The sequence below is a fragment of the Ascaphus truei genome, chromosome 1, assembly GCF_040206685.1.
Source record: "Ascaphus truei isolate aAscTru1 chromosome 1, aAscTru1.hap1, whole genome shotgun sequence".
NCBI lineage: Eukaryota > Metazoa > Chordata > Amphibia > Anura > Ascaphidae > Ascaphus > Ascaphus truei.
The window spans coordinates 111,080,043-111,090,438 of record NC_134483.1 but is presented as its reverse complement, the minus strand read 5'-3'; the positions used below and the strand labels follow the sequence as shown (position 1 = coordinate 111,090,438).

Here is a 10,396-nt window from a genome sequence, read left to right as displayed (position 1 = left end):
ACATTTACATTCCTGGAATACAGTTCAACTTTGAAGTACAAATGACTAAGGGGGGGGGGAGTTTAAACATTAATCCCTACACATGGTCTAGCTGCAACTTAGACATTTATAAGGACACCCTCACCCCAATAATTCTGTAGGAAAATGGCCAGACTTAATATCTATTTATGCTTTTAGATTATGTGGTCCAGTGCAACTGTACCTGTCAGCCACCTAGCCATTCTCAGCCTTACTCAGGCCAGGGCCCATGGTCAAAAAGACCGTGCTGAGGCGCGCTGAGCTGTGCTGAGGGGAAACATTATCCCTATCAGCGCGGCTTTAGTCGGCGCTTCCGCAGGCGTACGGAGGCGTGTGGAAATGCAGCGACAGGGAAATTTAAGTTTTCCCGCAGAGGGAAGCGGAGGGCCGGTCACGTGACTGCCATTGGCAGTCCGTGACGTCAGCGCCGTGACGTTGCGCGCTAGCCCCGCCTCCCGCCCAGCACAAAAGCGCGCACGCTGACGATCATGCAGGGACAGAAAAAACTCCTGCTTGAGCATGAGCGTCAGTGCTGCTGAGCGCTGTCAATGCTACCGTGTCCGAGGCCTAAAGTAGTAATTCAACTGTATGTAACCCTCCTTGCCCGAGTCATTAGGGGTTTACATCAATTGGCTATGTACACAGCTTTGCTCACTCTCTTATACCTTGTCAGCATGCTGGATCTGTGCAGGCTGGGCATAGCTATGCTGATGGAATAATGTAGGGCATGAGGAACTTGTATAGTACAAACAGCAGCTTTATTAACATGCGTTGATAATGCTCTTCACACTTAGACACACCCCTCTATTCACATGTACTGATATATTTACAGTGTTTGTACTATTTGTATCTTCCCTACAGTAGGTACTCTCACCTTAAGGCTTGCTTCTCTTTGGGTTAGCTGAATTGTCCCTCTTCTGTATAGCGTCCTTTACAAGTGAACCCCTTGCAGGCCTTTGGCCGACATTCTATTTCCTCTGGATCAATACTCGGTACTGTTCACTGACGGCCACCTCTGGTATACTGGATCTGAGTTAGCTATGGACCGATCGATTGGGTCGATCCAACTATGCCCTAAAGTTCCTATCTGGGGAACCCATTTGGGCTTAAGCCTCCTCGTATCTGAACAAATGGATTCGCCATGGCAAAGGACGCTATTTGGGTAGGGCACTTTCCCCAACTATAAAACAACAAATGGGGACAGATCAATCTTAGTACACAAATGTGTACAAAAAATAGATGAATCAGACTGCTCTCCTTGATAAAGGTCCTAAAGAAAGCAGGTGCAGAGGGTAATAAATAACAGTAACACATGAGAAAGATGACCCAAGAGGTAGGGTCAGAAAGGCGCCCCCATTGTTGCACTCATTGCCTAATACAGTGTATCGTTAGGTATGTGGCATAATGACCTATATTATTCGCTACTTGGTATAATGGGTCAGAATAAGAGGGTTAAAATGAAAATAATAAAAACTTTAATACATCCAAATATTAGACACTCAAAAATGTTTTAAAAATTGGTGAATAGTCCTCTTGAGGGAGTTGGAGGAACCCATAGTTAGTACAAGTATTAGTGCACATTAATTAATATCAACTATGGTCCTCCAAGGGCTGCAGACATAGAATGATGGTAATATCATATACTGAATAGTAACAGTATCAATGACTGTATAGGCTCTATACCAGGCCTCCCCAATCGTACAGCGAGAAGGGCCGAACTGCTCCAAGGAAAAAAAAATTGGGGCCGCACGGGTAAAATCATCATCATCATCATCTCTCCTCCAGCACCTCTCATCATCATCTCATATCTCCCCCAGAACCCCTCACTATCAACCTTTGCGATACTCCCCATCTATCTCTCATACCCCCATCTCTCCCCCTCACCCACACACATAATACTCCCTCTCCACATCAAACACACAATACCCCCTGCACACCACACACATCCCACCCCCCCTGCACCTCACATCCTTCTCCCCCTGCACCTCACATCACTCTCGCCCCCCCTGCACCTCACATCACTCTCTCCCCCCTGCACCTCACATCACTCTCCCCCCTGCACCTCACATCACTCTCCCCCCCTGCACCTCACACCACTCTCCCCCCTGCACCTCACACACTCTCCCCCCCTGCACCTCCAATCATCCCCCCTGCACTCAATCATCCCCCTGCACCTCCAATCATCCCCCTGCACCTCCAATACCCCCCTGCCACACCACCACACACATCCACCCCCCCTGCACTCACATCCTTCTCCCCCCCTGCACCTCACATCACTCTCCCCCCCTGCACCTCACATCACTCTCCCCCCCTGCACCTTACATCACTCTCCCCCCTGCACCTCACACCACTCTCCCCCCCTGCACCTCACACCACTCTCCCCCCCTGCACCTCCAATTCACATCCCCCCTGCACCTCCAATCATCCCCCTGCACCTCCAATCATCCCCCTGCACCTCCAATACCCCCTGCACCTCCAACCACCCTCTCCTGCACCTCTCCAACCACCCTCCCCTGCACCTCCAACCACCCTCCCCTGCACCTCCAACCACCCTCCCCTGCACCTCCAACCACCCTCCCTGCACCCTCCAATGACCCCCCCTGCACCTCCAATGACCCCCCTGCACCTCCAATGACCTCCTGTCACCCCCTATCACCCCCCTGCAACTCCAATCACCCCCTATCACCCCCCCCTGCAACTCCAATCACCCCCCCCTGCAACTCTAATCACCCCTATCACCCCCCCTGCAACTCCAATCACCCCCCCTGCAACTCCAATCACCCCCCCCCTGCAACCCCAATCACCCCCTATCACCCCCCCTGCAACTCTCAATCACCCCCCTGCAACTCCAATCACCCCCCCCCCCTGCAACTGGAATCACCCCCTATAACCCCCCTGCAACTCCAATCACCCCCCCCGCAACTCCAATCACCCCCTATCACCCCCCTGCAACTCCAATCACACCCCCCGCAACTCCAATCACCCCTGCAACTCCAATTACCCCCCCTGCAACTCCAATCACCCCCTATCACCCCCCTGCAACTCCAATCACCCCCCTGCAACTCCAATCACCCCCCCTGCAACTCCAATCACCCCCCCACTTCACCTCCAATCACCCCCCCCACTTCACCTCCAATCACCCCCCCACTTCACCTCCAATCACCCCCACACTTCACCTCCAATCACCCCCCCCTTCACCTCCAATCATCCCCCCCCTTCACCTCCAATCATCCCCCCCCTTGCCCCTCCAATCACCCCCACACTGCTCCTCCAATCATGCCCACACCCTGCCCCTCCAATCACCCCCCCCCTGCCCCTCCAATCACCCCCCCCCTGCCCCTCCAATCACCCCCCTGCCCCTCCAATCACCCCCCCCCTGCCCCTCCAATCACCCCCCCCTGCCCCTCCAATCACCCCCCTGCCCCTCCAATCACCCCCCTGCCCCTCCAATCACCCCCCCCACCCCTCCAATCACCACCCCCCCTGCCCTCCAATCACCCCCCCCTGCCCCTCCAATCACCCCCCCCCCTGCCCCTCCAATCACCCCCCGCCCCCTCCAATCACCCCCCCCCCCCTGCCCCTCCAATCACCCCCCCCTCCAAATCACCCCCCCATCACCCTTCCTGCACCTCACATCACCCTTCCTGCACCTCACATCAATGCACCTCACATCACCCCTGGGACCGCGGGGAATCGCCGCTATTTAAAAAAAAAAAAAATTAAAGTTTTTTTTTTAAGTTTTTTTTTAAAATCTCATCGCGGGCCGCACAGAGAGGCCGGGCGGGCCGCATGCGGCCCGCGGGCCGTATGTTGTGCAGGCCTGCTCTATACCATCTATGAAAATGTATAGTATGTGGAAGTGCTGTTTTAGTAACAAACAGGGACAAACACGGAGGGATAATGATATGAAACTGATGGCCTCAAGATGTATAACCCAATAGGGCACTAGTATACAGCTTCAAAGCCCCCCGTGGATGAAGTGTGTCTCCGTGAAGGAGCGAGTGTAATACACCCTTCCTGATGTCTCCGCGTCCGATGCTATTAGCTGTGACCGGGACACCAGCACATGATTAACCACATTATACACATTATAAACACAGCACACGGAGGTGCAACAGCCAACTGAAACTCTGCAGTGGCCAAACACCCAACAGCTGGGTAAACAATCGTCCAGGTAGCAATACCCGCCCGTATACAAGCCGTGTCTGTATGTAGAGAATAAGGTATGGCCGTCTGCAGCTCCCTCTGTGACGTCACTCCTGCGAAGTCCTATACAACCGACACGTGTTTCGCGTGTATCACACGCTTCATATGGGGAGGAGTCTATACAGGGTTAGCTGAATTGTCCCTCTTCTGTATAGCGTCCCTTTACAAGTGAACCCCTCGCAGGCTTTGACCGACATTCATAGTTACATAGTAGATGAGGTTGAAAAAAGACTTCCGTCCATCAAGTTCAACCTATGCTAAATTTAGACAACAGATACTGTATCCTATATCTATACTTATTGATCCAGAGGAAGGCAAACAAAAAACCCCATTAAGGGGAAAAATTAATTCCTTCCTGACTCCAAGAATTGGCAATCGAATTAATCCCTGGATCAACATCCTTCCCATGTATACTTATTTGGTATATTCTATTTCCTCTGGATCAATACTCGGTACTGTTCACTGACGGCCACCTCTGGGTGTGACGATAGCTTTGTAACAGGCTATTAATAATACACACCAAATATCACTGGGTTGAACTGAACGAGGGTTAGATATAATAAAATATAATTTATTCCTTGAAAAAGGTGAACACAACAAGATATACAAATAACAAACAAAATATGACACTTACTGAAAGGTTTGGACAAGAAAGCCACCAGGATACAGGATGGGCCATTTCTTCCATAATTCAGGTTCAGATGTAGACATCACGACAATACATGAAGATCATGAAGACTATGCATGAAGACATTTGAGTAAGGGCTGACTCTGGTTTAAATACCATTTCAACCCCCTCTCTTACAACCAAGGCGCCGAGCTGGCTAGAAAAATCTCTTTGAAGGAGATTTTGGCTTCCCTTGTAAGTGTGAAGACCGACACTTAAAAACACTCAGTCCCTTTGTTCCTGCCCTTAGCATAAACAATCAGGACAGTTAGCTTTTGATCACCGGGCTAGGCTAATTCCTCAGGATGCCCTTCCTGCCCTATTTAGCATAGCAGATGGAGTCTGCATTTTCAGAGCAGATCCAAAATCCCAGATACACTTTAATACCTACACATATTAAAATACCCGGTTCTGGTAGGTCCAGCGGGTCCAAACTTTCCAGACCTTAATGCCGGAAGTGGTACACTATAGGGTCCAAACAAACCAAGAGATAGTACCAGCACTCTCTGTCTCACAGCTATAGATATAGGCGAATACCAGTGTAGGGAATGAATAATTTAATAACACTAATAATAAACTGAAAATATAGCAACAATAGCCAATACGCCAATGCAAGAATCAATATCACCATAGAGAAAATCAAAAATTAAAGGGGGTAGAGGGGAAAGAAGGAGAAGGGGAAAAAAACATGAAAGAAAAGGAAAAAATCACAAAAATGGAAAAAGGAAAGCAAACTAGGGGGGCGACGTTTCGAGGGGTGACCTCTTCATCTGGCCCATTCCCCCTGGTCCCAAAGGGTCCCAGAGGTACTTCCCTAAGCCTTCCCTCCCCACTGTCAAATAATCCCACACTCAGCTAATGATATAAATCTAGTCTAAAGAGGGCAAATCACATAAGCAGATATCAAATATCAAACAATAAATGTAAATGCAAGAATATTGTAAAAGACACAGAACATATGCAGATATCAGATGTCAATCAGTGAACAAGTATAAGCAACCCCTCTATCAACAGCTCCTGGTGCCCTGTCGAGTGCTTGGGACTCCCAGCTCATTAGCTGAGTGTGGGATTATTTGACAGTGGGGAGGGAAGGCTTAGGGAAGTACCTCTGGGACCCTATGGGACCAGGGGGAATGGGCCAGATGAAGAGGTCACCCCTCGAAACGTCGCCCCCCTAGTTTGCTTTCCTTTTTCCATTTTTGTGATTTTTTCCTTTTCTTTCATGTTTTTTTCCCCTTCTCCTTCTTTCCCCTCTACCCCCTTTAATTTTTGATTTTCTCTATGGTGATATTGATTCTTGCATTGGCGTATTGGCTATTGTTGCTATATTTTCAGTTTATTATTAGTGTTATTAAATTATTCATTCCCTACACTGGTATTCGCCTATATCTATAGCTGTGAGACAGAGAGTGCTGGTACTATCTCTTGGTTTGTTTGGACCCTATAGTGTACCACTTCCGGCATTAAGGTCTGGAAAGTTTGGACCCGCTGGACCTACCAGAACCGGGTATTTTAATATGTGTAGGTATTAAAGTGTATCTGGGATTTTGGATCTGCTCTGAAAATGCAGACTCCATCTGCTATGCTAAATAGGGCAGGAAGGGCATCCTGAGGAATTAGCCTAGCCCGGTGATCAAAAGCTAACTGTCCTGATTGTTTATGCTAAGGGCAGGAACAAAGGGACTGAGTGTTTTTAAGTGTCGGTCTTCACACTTACAAGGGAAGCCAGAATCTGGTATTCGCCTATATCTATAGCTGTGAGACAGAGAGTGCTGGTACTATCTCTTGGTTTGTTAGTACTTCTGAAGGGAATTAGGGTCCCTTCCTGTTCCGTGCACTCTGCAACCTTGCTGAGTCATTGTGTCAGAGTGCTGTCTATCACCCCCCCCCTTTCTACTATAGGGTCCAAGTTTCAGCCTGCTGCGACCTTCGGAACCGGAGTTATACAAATACCACATAAACCGTTTCATATTTTATTATAAAAATCTCCGCTAAAAAGAAATCTCAGCTTTTCACTAAATCCCCATTGAAAACAACGGGCTCTGCCGCCATGGGTTTCAATGGAGCAAATCCGCCGTTGTAGTCAATGGAGTTTCCCGCCATAGACTTTCAATGGAGAACCCGCCGCCATTGAAGTCTATGAGAAAATCCACAAATCTTTACATTTGTCCCCACTCCATCTGGTTGGTCTGAGAGGGCTGGGAAGGGGCACGCATTAAAGCCGGAACAATGGCTACATGCCACCCAAATCCCATCCCTCTGGTCATTCCAGAACCGGAGATATGGACTTACATTTTTCAGCATTTTACACTTAGTCGTTTTTATGCCACGCGGCTTTTCCCCATTGGAATCAATGGCCGGCGCCGCCATAGACAATGCATGGCGCATGCCGCCATTAGATTCAATGGTGCGACCCTCCTTCTCCGCTTGACCCTTTACGGGGGTCCCTCATTCCCGGACCCGGTGGGGGTCGTGTGTGGGGGTCCCTAGGGGCTAGGGGCAAAAAGAATTTTATTCCCAGGGGCCCTAGAACTTAAGATTCCCACGCCAATTGTCTTTGAACTTGACCAAAGTGATTAAACTCTTTTCAAAGACATTGTATCCGCTTTTGCGGTCTGCGGTTTGGATGGCTGCCAACCTGTTCCTCGAGGCCGGCGTTGAGGAATCTCCATTGAAGTCAATGAGCCCATTGACTTACAATGGGAAACCGCCACTCCTCCTCTCGGACGCCACCTGCTGGTCGTCGCTGGAAAACAGGTCCAAAACCGCTACTTCTGCCATTGGAACGCATGGAGCTGCAATGGCGGCCTCTGGAAGGCTGCAAAATGGAGCCTGAAAAGGCTGGAAAAGGGAACAAAGGGCTATAATCACTAAACTAACATTAACCCCTTCCCTCCCGCACCAACCCTAGTGTATGTGTGAGTGCAAACACCAGGATAACACAATACATTTCTACAGGGGAATAAACATTTGGATACTGAAGCAAGGCAAAAACACATTACTGGACCTCAGTCCAGTTAACCCCTTGCTTCCCAGGTGAGAGTACTGGGTGGCCAAATGGGGTGTAACCCCTTTAATCCCGGGCCAAATCCTCTCTATCATGACACTGGGTATACTGGATCTGAGTTAGCTATGGACCGATCGATTGGGTCGATCCAACTATGCCCTAAAGTTCCTATCTGGGGAACCCCATTTGGGCTTAAGCCTCCTCATATCTGAACAAATGGATTCGCCATTGCTACGGACGCTATTTGGGTAGGGCACTTTCCCCAACTATAAAACAACAAATGAGGAAAGATCAATCTTAGTACACATATGTGTACCCAGAAATATATTTTCATTCATCACAGTGAGGCTCCTCCAACTGTCACTCCGAAGAACCTAGTTCTAGAACCTTCGTACTGGCTAAATACACCCCAATAGTGACATCACTGGCCACCAACATACAGTGGGCGTGGCCTCTTTTCTGCCAGGTCACTCTATATCTTATGATGGAGAGGGGCGTTACTTTCAGTGAGCCCAGGCAGTTAACCTGTTAAGGTCATTAACCCCTTACACTACTAGTAGGCACTAGAGAGACTACATGTATGCTGTACAAAGCAGCCAATCACACAGAAAACCGCCATTCATGTCAATGGGGTTTTTCTGCGATTGGACGCTTTGGACACGATTGAGAATTACCTTCTAAGTCTCCTCTGACCCCATTGTATATTGGCCCAAACAGATGGGAGAAGCATAACACAGTGAACAAAATACAACTACTGTATGCGGCAAAATAAATAAAAATAATAGAACCTGGTGTTAATCCTAAAACTCAGTTTAGATTGTTAGCAATTTAAAGCACTTCTAACTCTGTGCTATGCATCAATGATAATTTTATTGACGCAGCACGGTGTTTCATTATATATTAACAAAATGTAACATTCTCCCTTTTTTCTAATGCTGCACCTCACATAACAAGCCGATTGACAAGTGGCAAAAACACCCCGAAAGTAAAAGAAAGAAAGAGCAAGTAGAAGTGTGTGTTGGTGGATTCCACTTGCGTTAATGTCAAAAAGTTTCCTACATGCGATGCAAATTCTCAGCCACAAAACTTTATGCCACTTCAGACTTTAAGGTTTGTGTTTAGTGTAAATAATATATATAAAAAATATTAAGTGACACACCGGTTATACTAGCCTTTAAAAAACTCTACTTCTCTGAGAAACAACTTTTTTTTTAATTGTATTTGCATGAAAACATATAAAAAATAAAATAACTCTCCCTGACTACAGTACTCCCCATTGCCACTCCCAGAATCACAAGCTGATGCAAACTTTGCAGCAAAGGACTTGACACATTGACTCAAAGAGGCACAAGTTGAAAGTGCTGTGGTTCGGATCTATTTCGCTCCAAATGTGCCTAGATAGATCACCCCCAGATATTTGAAGGGAAAGGAGTCCTATTGTTTTCAACTGGATCATTTATTTGATGCCGTTTTTTTGCCCCAGTTTCACTAAGAAAATGCTGACATAACTCCCATTGATGCTTCCCCCATACACTAACTCCCATTGATGCTTCCCCCATACACTACAATGTGATGCTGGCACAGGAAGGGGTTATTGCATTGGTGTTAAAAATGCACCATTGAATAATTACAAAACTGATCACCCCTGCCTCTTATACATAGGTGAAAAGCAGAGGTGATGCAAGTCAAAAGGGAGCCCTAATAAAGATATCAATTCAGGTCCCTTTCTATGCTTTCCCCTCCTACACATGGGTGCTACACTTATAAGCAACCTTGATCCCACTGCACATTTTTAGATTAGTAAATAGAGAATCAAATTAACACCAGAAAAGAAAAATGTGTAATACCCACCCCTTTGGACAAGTTAATGATCCAAGCAATTGCTTATAGTAACTGATCTTGTCTAGTCCACCACCCATAAAGGAAAGATGATGACTGCACTGGCATGAACTGCACCATGAGAGCGTCCCCAATGCCTGCAGCTCCCGTCTGCTCATTGCCCTCCCCATCCCAAACGATCCACCTACATTGCTTGTTAAATCTCGGTGCCTTCAATCGGCTTCAGCTGGTCTCATCTCTCCCCCTCACCACCAGTCCTCACTGTTTGGAATAGGGGTGAGTTACTGCAGGTGCACGCACAGCACACGGGACCGCTGTGGGTTAACGTTCGGTGCAGCACAATCTAAGCTAGCCCGGGCTGTGGCCGCTGCCCTCCCAGACGTCATGAGCGAAGAGCAGCAGCAAGCACAGCAGCAGCTGCCATAGAGTCCGGGAGTCAGACACCGCCTGCCTAGGGTGGGACAGCTGCATGTGGGATGCTACTGCTTGTTGTAAACACTCTCTAGGCAGCAGCATTTAGCAAAGTCTCCATGCTGTCAAATCGATGTTAAAAAAAAAAAACTGATTTAGGAAACAAAAAGGTTTTTATTGCTCTAAAAAATAAATAATGCATCATTGATAAATCTGGTGTTGCTTTTTTTGTCCCCAGTCTTGCCGCT

The 10,396-nt window shown here is 47.8% G+C and overlaps 1 protein-coding gene across 1 annotated transcript in view; it reads right to left on the bottom strand.

The window, feature by feature from the left end:
• RHOBTB3 (Rho related BTB domain containing 3) overlaps positions 1-10,178 on the bottom strand; it is a 124,939-nt gene extending 114,761 nt beyond the window's left edge. The window contains exon 1 of the mRNA XM_075584271.1: positions 9,926-10,178. Within this exon, the coding sequence (XP_075440386.1) occupies positions 9,926-9,927 (2 nt within the window). The 5' untranslated portion in view covers positions 9,928-10,178. The remainder of the gene's footprint in view (positions 1-9,925) is intronic.
• Positions 10,179-10,396: the final 218 nt, after the last annotated feature.